The sequence below is a fragment of the Phanerochaete carnosa genome, assembly GCF_000300595.1.
Source record: "Phanerochaete carnosa HHB-10118-sp unplaced genomic scaffold PHACAscaffold_3, whole genome shotgun sequence".
Classification (NCBI taxonomy): domain Eukaryota; kingdom Fungi; phylum Basidiomycota; class Agaricomycetes; order Polyporales; family Phanerochaetaceae; genus Phanerochaete; species Phanerochaete carnosa.
The window spans coordinates 2,675,842-2,690,888 of NW_006767630.1; the positions used below are offsets into that span (position 1 = coordinate 2,675,842).

Here is a 15,047-nt window from a genome sequence, read left to right on the forward strand (position 1 = left end):
GTGCTTGTGAGTTGTGACGACCTCTACCATCTCTGCGCTAGCTCACAATTCTCAATCTGCCGACGAAGACTGCGCCGGCACGTTCACGGAGAGCGTGCTTCTTCCACGCCACCATTTATAATGGCGGTGCTTCTTCAACGCAGCGTGTTTATGCTCTGGGAGCGCTGCGGAGGATCATTCTGCCCCGGGGTGCACGGATTGTACGCTGATGAGGACAAAACAGGATCACCTGAGTGAACGTTCAAAGCTCACATGAGAGCTAAGTTCGGGCTTCTGACGAAAACGTATTCAGTAGACGGATGGAAGAACTCACAGTTAATCCGCGTACAGGCTATTCATCAGAAAAGCCGCGAACCACACATCGAAAAAGGAGAAATGTGCTCTGCGCACGAATGAACAAGATCAGGGCCATGCGACAGCATAGTACTGCGCATAGAGATATCAGATACACGGGCAGATTAGCCCGTGTGGTACTCTACATGCAAAGAAGCGTCATCAGTATTTTCAAATATAGTAAGAGTAAGACGGAAAGACTGCAATACTTGCAACCTCAAGCGTTCGAAACGCTGAATTTTGCCTTATACTGCGATCTATGTCAAAATATCGCAAAATATTAGGCTGAGTTGCATTCTACCGCTCCCATATCTCAATATTTCTTACCACCTTTCTGCTGGTGATTGAACACAGCAAGAGGTGAAGAAAAGCAGCTGCGGAGTTGCCATCAATAACGACAAGCCGGGCGCCAAGACGGTTATATAAGCGCTCTATAGACGCCTAAGCCGTTGGACCTGGTCTACGGCGTCCGCAGACACGTTAACGTTTAGCTATGTAGGCTTATGTCTCAAGGCAAAGGTGTACGGTGCCGGCCACGCACTGTATAATAGATTGCGTTTTCGAGGCCCATGTATAGCCTCGTTTCCGGTCATCGAATAAAAGGTGTTATCTTGGCGTGCGCTCGGTGCCAGCTCGGAGCTGACAGTGACAGATGGAGGCCTGAGCTACGTGATCCTTGCCGCCTTATTCTCAAATGAACGACAGCACCCACAGCAGCGTGAGGGTCGAGAAGATCCCTGTCATAGGTATACCCTAATTCTTACCAATATTGCAGCGACAAGCACCGCAGAGAATCGTCGATACCGATATGTTGACGTGTCCGCATCGATGTACCGAGCGGATGAGGGCGGCCATGCAACGAATTAGCTTGGGCGCTCAGCTCGCTCGATGCGAAAGCGACGGGACGCTCGAGCTTGGCAAGAACCTCGCAAGCACCGAACATGGGGAAAGAGCATACGAGTTCACAGAAACCGCAGGTGCAAATAACTTGAAGTATTAATGAACAGGGAGGTGACAATAAATTCTTAGCGAACTCAAGATATGCAACAAAGAGAGTGAGTAGAAGTGCATGAACATATAGAGAAGAAGGTCAAAGGAAGGACGTCCAGCGAGAACCCAATTACGGAAATCAAACTCAGCTAGACGTGTTGATTCGCACTGCTCACACCTCAGCAACACCAGTGTATCCTCCCGAATAACTTGAGTATCTTCCGGTCTGGTTAGATGGCATATAACCCTGGTTAAGGCTCGGATTATACACCGTCGTTCCGCTCATGCTCATCGGCGCAGGGGAAGATGGGAACGTCGACGGGTCGTTCGGATTGTATACTGACATACTAGTCGACGGAGGCGGTGTAGTAAGGGGTGCAGGAGCCGCATAGGTTGTTGCGTCGAATGCGGTCTTCTCGATGTGTGATGTGCCCATGTCGTCGTGGGGGCCAAACGTCGAGGCTGAAGCTGCGGTCGTGCCATTGGCGGCGTATGTGTTTGCCGAAGTGCTCTGGCGAGACTTCATGATGAAGTACGCAATGATGCCAGCAATGATCGCCACACCGCCAACACCTCCCACGACGCCGCCAACGATGGCGCCGGTGTTACTCTTCTTACCTGGCGATGAGGCGGGCAGTGTAGGAGCGGAAGAAGGTGCAAGGGGAGTAGCCGCGCCACTGCCTGTCGCCGTGGGAAGAGGCGAAGAGAACCCGATCGATGGAGTTGCGGAAGGAATGGCAGATGACTCGGGTGGGTCTTGAGCTGCGTTCGCTTGAGCGGCAGAGGCGTTGAACGCGTCGGTTCTTGTGACATCGAGATATGCCCATGCTGGGATGGACGTTCCAGAAGGAATATTTCCTGGCCAGACACCGATGTAGTCCGTCGAGCAGTTCGTCTGCCAGGTCAACCATCTGTTGTCCAACGTCAGCAAACGAGCAGCAACAGACTCCATACAGACATACGGGAGACTTTCCCTGTTCTGGCATGTCGCACACGCACCGATCGTACTATAGAAGACAGTGCTACATTGGCATGGCGTGGCGAACTGAACAGCTGGAGACGTATAGTGGTAATCATCGGGAAGCGAATAAACGTATGCGTCCGTTGGATCGGCGAGACACGCCGAGTTAAGGTAGGCAGTGATCAGACATGGATTCTGGCCTCGCGAGTTGTCCATCTGCGCAGACATTAGTAAAGGCATCTGACTGCAGGAAGGAGACATACCCAGCCGTACTGAGGAAGGCATGTCACATTTGTGCCCTGAGCAGACACGATCTTGGCACGAAACAGCACGACAGCGAGAACGCCGCTAATGACAAGAGACTTCGAAAACATCAGACTGAACTGTCGACAGGCCACAAATGGCGGAACAGGAAAGCACACGATGGGAAAATATTCTCAGTGGAAAAAATAAGGTGGGGAGGACGGGAGACCAAAGCCTCTCGAATCGGACGCTCACCCTTGATGCATGCTTTTATACTGGCAGCCCCCCGCTGTCAACAGCTGCTCTAGCGGGCGCCCAATATCGGGGCCGGGCTGAATGATCTCTCGCCCACTGGTGGCGGCGCCGCGGCGGCGGCGGCGGCGGCGGTTGGCGCTTCCGAGCCGAGGCGGCGCACAGCCCCGCCTCGCTATAAATGCCAGCTTGCACGGCATTGAATCAATGCGGGGTGAACAAGTTTCGCGTCAACCGCTTTAAATCTGAAAGACACTGGCTAGATGAGCAGAACCAGTCGTTTGCTCCGGGACGATCTTCATTGACTTACCCACGACAAAGACGGACAAGGCACGCAACCCATCTCACCTGATCGCCTTAGCCGATTAATATTGAATGTCTACTCGGGGCGGTAGAATATTGAAGAGCCCGACAGGAAGGCTGTCTGTGGCAGTAACTGTATCATCTCCTCCTTCTCCAGTGTAAAGAACACCACAGAGCGGTGGAGAGGGACAAGCTTCGGAAACGGAGCGCTTATCAATACCCCCGCCGATCTTCTGTGATCTTCCGAGATTTGATGCGCCCTTCTAGCGCTTTGTGCGTTCCTCTTTACCGTCATGGTTCGCGGACATCCGGGCCCTTCACTCCCCAAAAGTCTCCTCGAGGAGCTTGACCCAACCGCGGGTAAATGATATTCACGCCTTGTGGCTCAATGTATTTGATGTCGCAAAAACTGATCAATATTATCTGCAGGCAATGCTGGCCGTCCAGGTGGACGCCATGGCACGCACCAGAAACTCTCGCGCAAAGAAGCCAGGAAACAGGAGCGAGAACAAAAGAAAGTAAAGAAGACCCAGTACTATATAAAACAGCACGATACCGGTGCTGCCCGCCCCCAACCTCAGGTAGATGCACGCCATCCGAGTGCGAAGGGTAAAGGCAAGGAGAGACAGGTTGTCAGTAGCGTTGCGAGGGCGGGGGCGTCAGGCACGAAGCGTCAAGCAGAGCGGGAGCATGCTGAGTCTTCGAAGCGCAAGAAGGTCAAGTTCGTCGCCGAGGACGAACCCTCTGCGAGACTGTTTACGAGGGAGAATTTTACCTCAAGCACCTCAGCGAAGGACGTAAGGCTGAGGCTCAAGAAAAACGGACCCACCGCACTTGAGAAGCTCGCCGCGCACACGGGCTCTTCTTCTTTCAGGTCTGACGGTGCCCCGCCTATACGTCAGGCACGCTCGAAGCAAGAGGAGGAGGAGGATGCATATATCGCGTACCTCGAGAGCAAACTCGGCTGGAGTAAAGGGGGTTCGAGGACCAGCAAGTATGGTAAAGGGTTAGAAGATGATGGTTTAGGTGGCGAGTACTTATACCTGCTCCTTACGCTTCTTCTGGTCCTCTGACAGGCTGTCTTCAGACTTGCTGCAAGGCATCGACAGTCTTGAGGCCACGATATTCTCGGCTGGTCCTGTAAGTCAGACGTTCATAATTTGTCTGCGTTTTATTTAGAGTCATTTTAGGGTAATGATGCGTACTCAGAAGGTGCAGACGAAGAGATGGAGTGGACGGATGTCGAAGAGGAAGATAGTGAAGGAGAAGGCGAGGATGAGCAAGTGGAAGAGGAAGTCTTCTCATCAGGCGAAATCGATGAAAAGACGGACTATGACGACTCGAGAAGTGCGAGAGGTTCAGCAGAAGACGAAGTGGAAGAGGAAGAATGGACAGGGTTAAGTGGCTCCTTGCAGGCTGTTCAGGACGATACCGCTAGCTCTCCATCTCAACCTAAGCCTACCTCACAGCAACCTATACCAGGCGCACGATACATCCCACCGCACTTGCGCAATCGCCCAGTCGGGTCCGAGGCGGAAAAGCTCTCAGAGGAGCAGATGAAGCTGCAAAGGCAGCTCAAGGGTCTACTCAACAGGATGAGCGAGCAGAACATCTCGTCCATTCTCGATGGCGTGGAGGAGATCTATAGGAACCATAGACGAAACGGTGCGTTCAGTCTACGGCATCATCTGTGACACTTTTGCTCATAAACAGCATGTCCATCCGCGCTGTATCCTTCACAGATGTCACTTCTACGCTCACGGCGCTCATTGTGGACGGCATATCCTCGCATTCCATGCTCCTCGACACCTATGTGGTTCTTCATGCTGTGTTCGTAGCTGCCTTGCATAAAATAGTGGGCGTCGAGTTCGGTATGTCTTTTAAGCTACACGGCTCACCCCAAATGTCGCTTAAGCCTCCGTGATTCAGCTGCCTACTTCGTCCAAAATGTGGTCGCGTCTTACGAGAAGCATCTTACGTCTGCGGAGACTCATTTCACGAGCGAGTCCCCCGCTGTAGATGGTCAAGGAACACAGGACGACACCCGTGGAAAGGAAGCTTCCAATCTCCTTGTTCTTTTATCAGAGCTCTTCAACTTCAGCGTCATCTCTCATGTGCTTATGTATGACCTCATCCGCACCCTTCTCTCCGAGCAGCTTAATGAGCTGCGCGTCGAGCTCGTCCTCAGGATTGCGCGCGATGCAGGCCAGCAGCTGCGCTCGGTTGATCCGACGGCTCTCAAGGACATCATCCAGATTGTCCACACGAAATTGCCGTCGGACTCGAAGACGATGAGCTCGAGGACGAGATTCATGGTCGAGACACTGACCAGCTTGAAGAATAACAAGGCGAAGAAGGTTGCTAGTGGCGCAGCAGGATTAGCTGGCTCGGAGGCTGTCGAGAGGATGAAGAAGTTCCTGAGTGGACTGAACAAGAAGAAGCATGGTACGCATCACGTTGTCTTAGAGTATGTAAACTTTTGACATCAGCTCAGTCAAGACTCATGAACCTCTACGTGTCTCGCTGGAGGATCTCCACTCCGCCGAAAGTAGGGGTAAATGGTGGCTTGTCGGTGCAGCTTGGGGCGGAGATCCGCTCGTCGATCGTCAGCAAGAGAACGCAGGCGGCGATTTGGCAAAGAAGATGGAGCCCACCGAGAACGTGCTTCTGAAATTAGCTAAGGAACAAGGCATGAACACAGACATCCGCAGAAGTGTCTTTGTGGTTCTTATGAGCAGCGAGGTGGGTGCCCTGTGCTCAGACTTGCGACGGATACTGATGAAGTTCACCTCCATAGGACTATGTCGATGCCTGCGACCGCCTGTCACAGCTCAAGCTGACCGAAGTTCAGCAACGCGAGATCGTCCGCGTCGTTCTGCACTGCTGCGGCAATGAGAAGTTCTTCAACCCGTACTACGCCTTTGTCATCCAACATCTGTGCCGGAATGCGCATTCATACAAGATCACCCTTCAATTCTGCTTGTGGGACTTTCTGCGTGACCTTGGCGAGACGAACGTCGGAGGTGCGGAGGTGCTCAAGAACATCGGGGATGACGTCGTTGGCTTTGACGTGAAGAAGATCTCGGATACGAGAATGAGAAATGTTGCGAGAGTGTATGCGTGGTGGTTGGCGAAGGACTGTTGCACGCTAGCGATCCTGAAGGTATATGCTCGCGTGGTTGTCATGCCCCCGTAACCATCTAAAATGTCATCTCTAGCCCGTCGACTTTACAACCATTAGACCGCCGACACAACGCTTCTTCAAAGAGTTTTTCACGCATCTCCTTATCAGCACCCAGCTCTCAACACCGCTGCTCACTTCCGACCTAGAAGACTTCCCGACCACCCGGAACAGAGGGCCCATCGAAGAAGTGTTCATCAAGGTAACACGGGTACAGACACTTGCGTACGGCCTGATTTACTTCCTTGGTGAAGTTTTCTGTCACGGAACGGGGGAAACAGGCGAAAATGATTTCCTTAAGTGGGCGAATAAGGTCGCTCTCGGCACACTCAGGACGGGTGTGGATATTGTGGCGGGCCTGTGACGTTCATATAACCATGGCGGCACGTTTTGCTTTCAGCGTATATAACTCTTTGATAGTCAGTAGCTACGATTATGATGGCTTCTGGAATGCGACGGTGGCATAGACGTTTCCACTCTGTCCTCCGAACGAGAACGTCGGCCAGGGCACGCGTGAGCTAATAACACTCCGTTAGAGCAGACGAAGAGAGCAGGATGATCGACGACGCACTGATACCGCAAACCCGTTCCTGTAGTGGTAAACTTCGCCTTCAGTTCGTCTTCGGTGAAGTTGCACGCTGCGCGAATCAGAGACGAACGGAAGCGCAATGCCAACGCAAGCCCTTACATGTAATGAGGAAATATCCACCAGGCTTGACCACTTGCCCTATCCGCGATGGGTAGCCGTCGGCAGGCGATCTCCCTTCGACATCCTTCTCCCCAAGCGCAATCGCATCGAACGTACCCTTGTCCAATACAAGGTCCCACCCCACCTTCTCTATATCCACTAGGGGAGCAGGGAAGTCCTTCAGGAAGTCGCATGTCTCGAACCTGACATTCTCGCACCCGTCGCCTCGATGCGCGCCAACAGCACGGGCAAGCTTCACGGCGTCCTCGCTGTAGTCGATACCAAGGATGTGACTGCCGTTGTACCCTGCTTCCTGAAGGGTAAAGAGCAGGATGCCATTGCCTGCACCGACTTCGAGGATTAAGGGAGCCGGATCTTTCGCGATGTAGTCCTGTGCCCAGTCGGCCATCTTCTCCACACTATCTTCGCCAAACCTGATAAAATATGCATCCGACACATGCTGAATGGTTCATAGCCTGGACATACCAGACTTCTCCTTCGTCACCGATCTCCTTGAAATTGGTCAACTCGGTCGCATAGACATCATCCCAGCTTGAAGAAACTTGGTATCAAAGGCACAAATCGACCAAATAGTGAACACACTGTTGCTTGGTGCCGAGTTTAGAAGGGTTGAGGTCGCTCGTTGAAGACATCGCGAAAGTTGCAGGTAGGGATTTGGCCTGCTTAGTCAGCAGCGATTAAAGGGACATTGGCCAGAGAGACTTTGAAGCTGAATGGGGTGGTATGCTGTTATTACAGAATGATACAGTAGAATAGTCATCTAAAGCAGACACTGGTCATCGAATGGATGTTTCGTCTCCGAGGAGGAGAATACGGAGGCATACGGTATGATAACCAATATCACCGTTTGCTCTCCTTTTCCAGCAAATCCTTCGCCTCGTTTATTTTGCTTGCGAGGTACGGCGAGCCACCACGATCTGGGTGGTTGGAGATCATGATTTGCCGGTGCGCGTCCTTGAGCTTAGACTTCAGCGAAGGCCCATCCCTGGAGACAGTTCTGGTTGGCAAAGAAGCGGGGAACAGAGATAATGAACATACTTGAGACCGAGAATTTGAATGGCTTCCTTTCTGTCCATCTTTGATTTAAAGCCACCCTTCACGAACTCCTCCGCTGCACCCCTTCCTGCTCTCCGAATGAAATGCCGACCAGCAAAGGCGGCAGCAATGGCACCAACGCCGAGGATTACCGGGGTAGCCATACGAGAAATGGAGGCTGAGCAATTCAGGCCAGGGATTTGCAGGCTTGGTATGTCCTGCAGACGTACGAGCAGAGAGCTGGGAGAGAGTTCAGGTGAGAGTTGCAGCGGCGCGGTCCCAAGTCACGGGCGTCATATTACATCCGTCGCCGCTTGCATCCACCGTGTGGGCTGAGTCCCATTTTCTCTCAGCGACTCACAGCTTCTGAACACGGGGGAAGGGGGTACCATCATACAGGCATATTGCAAGAAGTTGGTCATCGCTGTGAGTAGATACTATTCTGCAATCGCTAACTCGATGTATTGATCGTCGGCGCAGAGGCATGGATAAGTGGTCGTTACACTAAGGTTGTGCGCATCCATGTCACCGCGGCACTCCCCCTCTGTATCTATGCTGTATACAAGGCAATATAGAGTATGCCCAACGTCTCACTAAGAGCCTTCCGCTCTGTGTAGTGTGCCAATTCGGCTGGACCGGATGGCTTGGGTGAGGGGAGACACCCGCAAGGTATGCAGCTCAGAGAACAACTCCCCGGACGGCTGCTGTTGGTATACGCTGTAAGACGACTTCACGAGAACGAGCGAGCTGTCCTGCGCGCTAGGTGTTTATCTGGGAAAGGAAAGACAGCAGCCAGAGCAGCGGAAATGAGCACTCATCGCTCAATGTTCTTCTATCTTTGTGGCTTCGTTCTCGCCCTATCGAAGCCTCACGCGTCCTCTTTCGCGCAATAGACGGCTCTTTCGTCCTGCCGTCAGCTCACTTGTCGACGGTGCTATATCTCCGTCATGGCGCTCTCACCCGCCACAGTCCGCGAATACGAGCAAAACTTCTTGGACACACCTACGCCTCGAATCGCCGTCGAGACCCTCTGGGAAACCGAGCTCACATCAGATAAGCTCGCCAGCTATCTGGGGTTTACGCAGCGCAAGCCTCGTCCCGTCGGTCTCGCTGGTGCTTACGCACCGACCGGGAGACTGACCGTCCTCGCTGTCGCCGTAGCTTCCCATGTCCTACTGATCCGCTTCCGCAATTCTGGGAAGGCATCGCAAGACGTCGAGGCCTCAAGGAAGCTGCTCAAGGACGAGCTATTGTGTTGCCCCGGTAATTTTCTCCACGCGTTCGACATGGGACCCCTCGCGCTTTCTCTGTACAGCGACAATCGCTTGCCCGTTGTGAACGCCATCGACATACAGAGCGCTTGCTCATGCAAAGCGAACCGCGTAATCGCAAACGCGGTCGAGTTTGCAGTAGCTTCGACCAAGTATTCCGGGATCCACCGTGCGAACATCGATGTGGCCTTCGGAAGCGAAGTGTGGGACGAGCGCAAGCCGTCTCCACTTGCTTTCAAGGCCTGGCTCGCCGCGTACCTTCCACTGATCAGCGACATGGAGCAACGTTTTAGTATGGTGTCGAAGATTGACACCAATGTCAAGCCCGAAGACGTATGTGTGACATATGTACCGTCAAATAGCTTCTATTAACCTCGGCGACTTGTTAGGAACTTCAAGCTCTCGCCAGCTTCATGCGATCAGATCAGCAGCTGAATGCGGCCAAGCCCGGCTCAACCAAGCACGAGTTCCGTCCTATTCTTGCCACTGAGGACAGATTCAAGCTCCAGTCTGAGAGGTTCCAGACCCGTGTCCAGGGCCGAGCTGTGAGTATATATACTCTCATGGTTCTTCCTTTTAATTCTGTATGTAGGGCAAGGTCCAAATGATGGTCACAGACAGATATGGTGCCCAATACACTGTTGCTGGGACTGCTAGAGATGTTCAGGGACGTCTTGCAACTGTCAAGGCCGAAGGCCTCATGGCAAACAAGACTGTCAGCTCTGTCCAGTCTATTGGGCCTTCTGCGAAGACTATGGCCGAACAGGAGAAGGCTGCAGTAATTCTTGCCATGCTTCAGGGTACATCTAAGTTGTTTGAGAGCCCTTTTCTCAAAACAATTTACCCTGATGGCCAGCAGGTCATTTGGCCTGAGTCATTGCAGACTTTGCCTGACCCTCCACCCATTGTCTTTGACCAGAGGCCTTTGAACCCCTCTCAAGAGAAGGCTGTTGTTGCCATGCTTACACTTGACAATAACTCTCGCTTGTCCATCATCCATGGTCCACCTGGAACTGGAAAAACCACAGTGAGCCAGTTTTTTCTCATGTTAAATTGTACATGATAATAAAATAAAAATCCAAGGTTATCACGGCATATGTTCATTCTGCCTGTGCTGCTGGGTTGGCTGGCATTTGGCTGGTTGCCCAATCAAATGTGGCTGTAAAGAACATTGCAGAGAAGCTTGTGAACACAGGCTTTGAGCCTTGGAAGCTTTTGGTCTCCAAGGATTTTCATTTTGACTGGTATGCATTTTATTCCACAAGAACATTCTGCAATAATAATTTTTCCTGGTTATTTCAAGGCATGAGCACCTCTACCATGCTGTTTCACCTCAGATCATCAGATCTGATGAGTTTAGATATGCTCCCAGAGAGCTAGATGGCTGCAAGGTCATTCTCTGCACTTTGAGCATGCTTTCCCACCCCAAAATCCACTTGTTCACTGCCAAAGTCCCTGTGAAAACTATAGTGGTGGATGAAGCCAGCCAGATTGCTATGTCTGATTACATTCCTCCTCTCAACTCCTTCCCCTCTCTTCACAAGTTGTGCTTCATTGGTGATGACAAGCAATGTAAGCAGCAATTTTTTTGTAATTTATTCCCTTCATTTAATGATTTCCCTAGTGCCTCCTTATGGACAAGAAGAAATTCCAGATATTTCTAGTATTTTTGAGATCACCCATCTTCGTTCACAGGCTATTTTCTTGGACACTCAATGTATGTGACATTAATTTTTCCTTTTTATTTGATATTAATGCTGCTTATTTCTAGATCGTATGCCTGTTTCTATTGGCAAGTTCATCTCTGAGGCTGTATATGATGGCCAGCTTCAATCTCACCACAAAATCACTACACCTGCCTGCTTCTTTGTGGATATCCCTGAAAGTGCAGAGAAGCGTAATGGGACTAGCTGGGAGGTATGTAAAGTGTCCTTGTTCTCTTTCATTTCAAATTTATTTATGTTTGCAGAACATTGGTGAGTGCAAGGCAGTCTGCAAAATTGCTGCCAAGCTTCAAGAGGAAGAAGAAGAGTTTCGCATCATTACTCCATATGATGCCCAGAGAAGCACCTTAGAAAATGATCTCAGAGCAGCTGGTCTATCTTGGCATAACAAATGCTTCAATGTTGACTCTTTTCAAGGTGGGTATCTTTGATTTAGGTTATTCTTATATTTATAATATATTCTGCAGGAAATGAGGATGACAATATCATCATCTCTCTAGTCAGATCCAAAGACCTAGGCTTTCTCAAAGACCTCAGACGAACCAATGTTATGCTCAGCCGCTGCAAGAAGGCTATGTTCATTTGCTCAAGCTGGGATTTTCTCATAGGTGGTAAAGGTGCACAATCTCTTGTTGGCAAAATGGCAGCAGCATGTGGAGATGATGCTTGGATCAGCATGCAGGATATTGAAGAGGGCAACTTTTAGTTGATTGCTCAAAGGCATTCAATCTATGTAGATTATCTGGCTTCAACAGCCAGCTCTTGTGCTCGAGCACGTAGGCACAGTTTTTTGTGGACTTCAACAGTCACACATGTATTTAGTCTGTTGAACTGGATTTGTATTCAGAATAGTCTATGCTAAGGAAAATGTCTAGATATGTGTCTGAGAAGCAGCAATGCACAATATCTGCATGTCCAAAAGAGCAGTGGTAAGGGCACCCTTGAAAAGCTCAGTTGATGTCTTGGAGCATGACCACTTAGACTCAATACCAAACTTAATCACCTCTGGACCTAGCATGTCTGGAGAGCAATGAGCAGTGCAGCAGGTGAGCAGCAATGAGAGAACACCCACAGTTGACACCATATCCATCATGCTCTGGTGACCCAAACCCAGTGCCACGGAACTGGTCACCTGCACTGAGACCACTTGTACTGAGCTTCCATGTCTGGCTGCGTGCAAAGAGCTCATCACTGAAAAGTTCATGCTGCTCACTCCCGTGCATCATACAGCGCAAGCCCAGGAGATGGCGATCTATTCCATGCCCTCTGGCGGCGGCACGCGTGAGGCTGCTATGTGTTTGGAGAGCGGATTGCAGGAGCGCATAGCGCGTTTGCGCCTACACCGCGGTAAGTAGTCAGTGGACAATACTAGATGTAGTAGTATAGGACATACCGACACCGACGGCTCGTTCATTGCAAGCACCCAAGCACGGCTGTCAGCGCTGAGCGTACGTATCGTTTCCGTCCTGCCGTTCTGGAATAACCTAGCTAATGCCGTCTCGTATGTTGCCGTGAAGGAGCGCTGCATGCGGTACCAGGCAAGCTGCAATGCCATTTGGATGTATCCGTCCGGCGAGAGACGGGCTACATATCACTGTCAGGTGTGCATTGAATCAACATTTACGATAGTGTACCTTCTTTCTTGATCCACTCGGAACCGTACGCGTTGAACCAGAGGAAGCTGTCATCCGAGTCCTCGACAATCTTACGCGCACGTTCCTCAGCCTCGACGCATTCGCGCCGTATGTGGTCATCCACGACGAAGTCGAGTCTCCTCCAACGACGAAGCGGGACGTCAGTAGACTCTACAGCTCTAGGTGGAGGGCCTCTGAAGAAATCGTCGTGCATGTCCTGAACCGCACCATAGTCGCAGACAATGCTGGGAACAAGAGCGTCCACAGGGGAATGCTCACCCATCGCACCCGCACGCGTGTTTGACTCGACGATGAGAGTTAGCGGCTTGTCATGCCAGCGATTCCGACCTGGGTGCGCGGTGTGCGAGGAGCGAATGTTATGCAGGTGTGCTTCGACTTCTTCTGCAGAGTCCGGAGGGGGCAGTGGTCCGTGAGGGGGTTGCGACGGAAGGGTGTAGGTGTAGTTATCTAAACTGAGGCCGATGATAGAATGGTTTATGGCCGTAAGATTATCGCGGTTTTGAGGCGACAGCGTCAGAAGGTGTGCATAGTTCTGCACAAACGTCCCAGTCAACTATCACATTTCCCGACTTCTAAATAGTGGACGCACCTCTGTCCATCGGTCTCTATGGTCCGCGCTGAGGACCGAGATTGGAACGGCGACGTCTCCTTGCTTCAGCCTTCGGGACACGTCCTCGACAACTTCGTGGAGCGTATATACAAGTTCCGCCGGCGATACGAGGCTTTGGTGTTCATCTACTACGTCCAGGATATAGAACCAGTCGCGTATGGCGACCAGCAAGGTGCGTGCCGACGACAGGGTAGGCGGAGGGACCTCTGCAAATTCGTCGCATACAGGCCGAGGAATGCGACAGGTGTTGTATATCCTGTCGGTGGACGTGCGGAACCATACGCCTAAAGGCGAAAGGTTGGTCGCAAACTGACGAGACTCATAGCATAATGCGCACCAGTTTTGGTCGAGTCAGGGTAAATCTCCTGCCTGGTATAGAGTATAATGCAACTTCTTCGATACGGTATACTGCGTGTACATACCTCTGCAGTTGGGCTTTGAAGTCCAATACACGCCAGGAGAACCAGGCAGCCCTTCGGATCTGCCATTTGTTCAGGCCTGTCCCTCCGATGTCCTCTCCGGCAGCTGTCCCACGAATGATCTCCTCGGGAACGCTCTGGTCATACTTCACGGCCAGCCACCAGTTTGAATTAACGAGCAGTGGTGCGCGCCACTCGTGGTACGCTTTCTTCAGCCAGATGTTGTCATCTAGCCAATTGTTAGGCGAGACCCTATCAAGTGCTTCTGCGGTTGAGACTGCTGGTTATAGGGAAGGCTTGTGGCACACACACCTTTTAGACGTTCCTGTAGCACGCTTCCAAGTCCGTGCTCAAAGTCCTCTGCCCATCGCTTGCGCACGGCGAGAGCATCTGAATACTTGGACACACCCTTCGCGTCATCCTCGAGGAGGAACGGTTCGAGAGATGTTAGGTAGCCTTGGAGTGTCCTGTGGAGGTCTGGGACTGGAAGACGAGGCAGCCGAACCCTGGACGAAGTGGCCACGGTCGTGGTCGCGCGCGTGCCAGACGATACACGGAGAGTGGCGTGCATGGAATGGCTAACTGAACGGGAGCACAGGAGAGAAGACGTCCGCATATGCAGCATAGGACTGGAGTTATAGAGACATGTCTGAAGGAAGACTGCGTGTCGGGGGAGGGAAAGAGACGGCCTCTCTGCCGCTCGGTGCTGTCGGACTTCTTCCCGACCTTCATCGTCTCCGGTGCGTTCCAACTCATATCGGGCACTTCGTCCGTAATACAGAACTAGGGCTCTTCCTGATCAGAGCGATAATAGCACAGTCAGTCTTTCTAACACGCGAGCGGTGACGTCGCAGGCCAACAAATCCCAGCGAACACCTGCTCGTATTACCGGTGGTCGGCGCTCCACCACTGGTACCGTCGTCGCAGATGCATTCCACCCTGACGCCTCACAAATCTATTCTCTAGACAACATAAACCCTGACCTCAGAACGGACGCAATAGACATCCCGAATTCTGAACAGTATCCATTAGATTTGCGACGATGATTCGCTAAGCGAAGTATAGGCGAGCAACGGAGTATTTAGGCATCAAGTGGCGACGAGTTCCACTTACTTTCCCGTCTCGCGGACATCGCTCAGTACTTCGAACAACGTCCAGGATGTACATTTGAACTCGGCCCCGGAGCAGGCCGCTTACTATGGAAGGCTCAAACAGCCATGGTTGACACTCCGGGGCACACCTGGCAGCAGGGCGGACAGCGACAGCTTCGTGCGGCACACTGGATAATCTTCGAGTTCGGGAATGGCCTCCTGCACTTCTGTAGTATTGAGTGAGGCGTCTTCTTGCATGGACAGCAGGCC

At 51.8% G+C, this 15,047-nt stretch overlaps 7 protein-coding genes across 7 annotated transcripts; 3 read left to right on the top strand and 4 right to left on the bottom strand.

Annotated features, from left to right (window-relative positions):
- Nucleotides 1-1,578: 1,578 nt before the first annotated feature.
- On the bottom strand, nt 1,579-3,150 carry PHACADRAFT_252474 (uncharacterized protein; the record flags this gene model as incomplete). Its single annotated transcript, XM_007393531.1, has 4 exons — nt 2,783-3,150; nt 2,548-2,646; nt 2,286-2,500; nt 1,579-2,234 (listed from the first exon to the last, which is right to left on the bottom strand). Coding segments are annotated over exons 3-4 (779 nt in total), but the record flags the coding sequence as incomplete, so codon positions are not given.
- Nucleotides 3,151-3,505: 355 nt separating this feature from the next.
- On the top strand, nt 3,506-4,108 carry PHACADRAFT_117071 (uncharacterized protein; the record flags this gene model as incomplete). The annotated part of the gene is made up of 2 exons (XM_007393532.1): nt 3,506-3,682; nt 3,746-4,108. Coding segments are annotated over 2 exons (539 nt in total), but the record flags the coding sequence as incomplete, so codon positions are not given.
- A 200-nt stretch (nt 4,109-4,308) lies between these two features.
- PHACADRAFT_91118 (uncharacterized protein) lies at nt 4,309-6,627 on the top strand (the record flags this gene model as incomplete). The annotated part of the gene is made up of 6 exons (XM_007393533.1): nt 4,309-4,747; nt 4,825-4,953; nt 5,012-5,527; nt 5,577-5,824; nt 5,880-6,245; nt 6,301-6,627. The coding sequence occupies 6 exons, from the start codon at nt 4,309-4,311 to the stop codon at nt 6,625-6,627; spliced, it is 2,025 nt and encodes a 674-aa protein (XP_007393595.1).
- A 69-nt stretch (nt 6,628-6,696) lies between these two features.
- Nucleotides 6,697-7,604, bottom strand: PHACADRAFT_90671 (uncharacterized protein; the record flags this gene model as incomplete). The annotated part of the gene is made up of 5 exons (XM_007393534.1): nt 6,697-6,781; nt 6,835-6,901; nt 6,952-7,411; nt 7,434-7,503; nt 7,555-7,604. The coding sequence occupies 5 exons, from the start codon at nt 7,602-7,604 to the stop codon at nt 6,697-6,699; spliced, it is 732 nt and encodes a 243-aa protein (XP_007393596.1).
- Nucleotides 7,605-7,697: 93 nt separating this feature from the next.
- Nucleotides 7,698-8,268, bottom strand: PHACADRAFT_252476 (uncharacterized protein). The gene is made up of 2 exons (XM_007393535.1): nt 8,011-8,268; nt 7,698-7,957 (listed from the first exon to the last, which is right to left on the bottom strand). The coding sequence occupies exons 1-2, from the start codon at nt 8,169-8,171 to the stop codon at nt 7,813-7,815; spliced, it is 306 nt and encodes a 101-aa protein (XP_007393597.1). The 5' UTR covers nt 8,172-8,268; the 3' UTR covers nt 7,698-7,812.
- A 2,144-nt stretch (nt 8,269-10,412) lies between these two features.
- PHACADRAFT_89886 (uncharacterized protein) lies at nt 10,413-11,708 on the top strand (the record flags this gene model as incomplete). The annotated part of the gene is made up of 5 exons (XM_007393536.1): nt 10,413-10,522; nt 10,582-10,850; nt 11,050-11,195; nt 11,248-11,419; nt 11,470-11,708. Coding segments are annotated over 5 exons (936 nt in total), but the record flags the coding sequence as incomplete, so codon positions are not given.
- A 165-nt stretch (nt 11,709-11,873) lies between these two features.
- PHACADRAFT_26793 (uncharacterized protein) lies at nt 11,874-14,257 on the bottom strand (the record flags this gene model as incomplete). Its single annotated transcript, XM_007392667.1, has 8 exons — nt 11,874-12,022; nt 12,075-12,339; nt 12,396-12,586; nt 12,637-13,189; nt 13,247-13,551; nt 13,605-13,636; nt 13,690-13,963; nt 13,999-14,257. The coding sequence occupies 8 exons, from the start codon at nt 14,255-14,257 to the stop codon at nt 11,874-11,876; spliced, it is 2,028 nt and encodes a 675-aa protein (XP_007392729.1).
- Between the last annotated feature and the right edge of the window lie 790 nt (nt 14,258-15,047).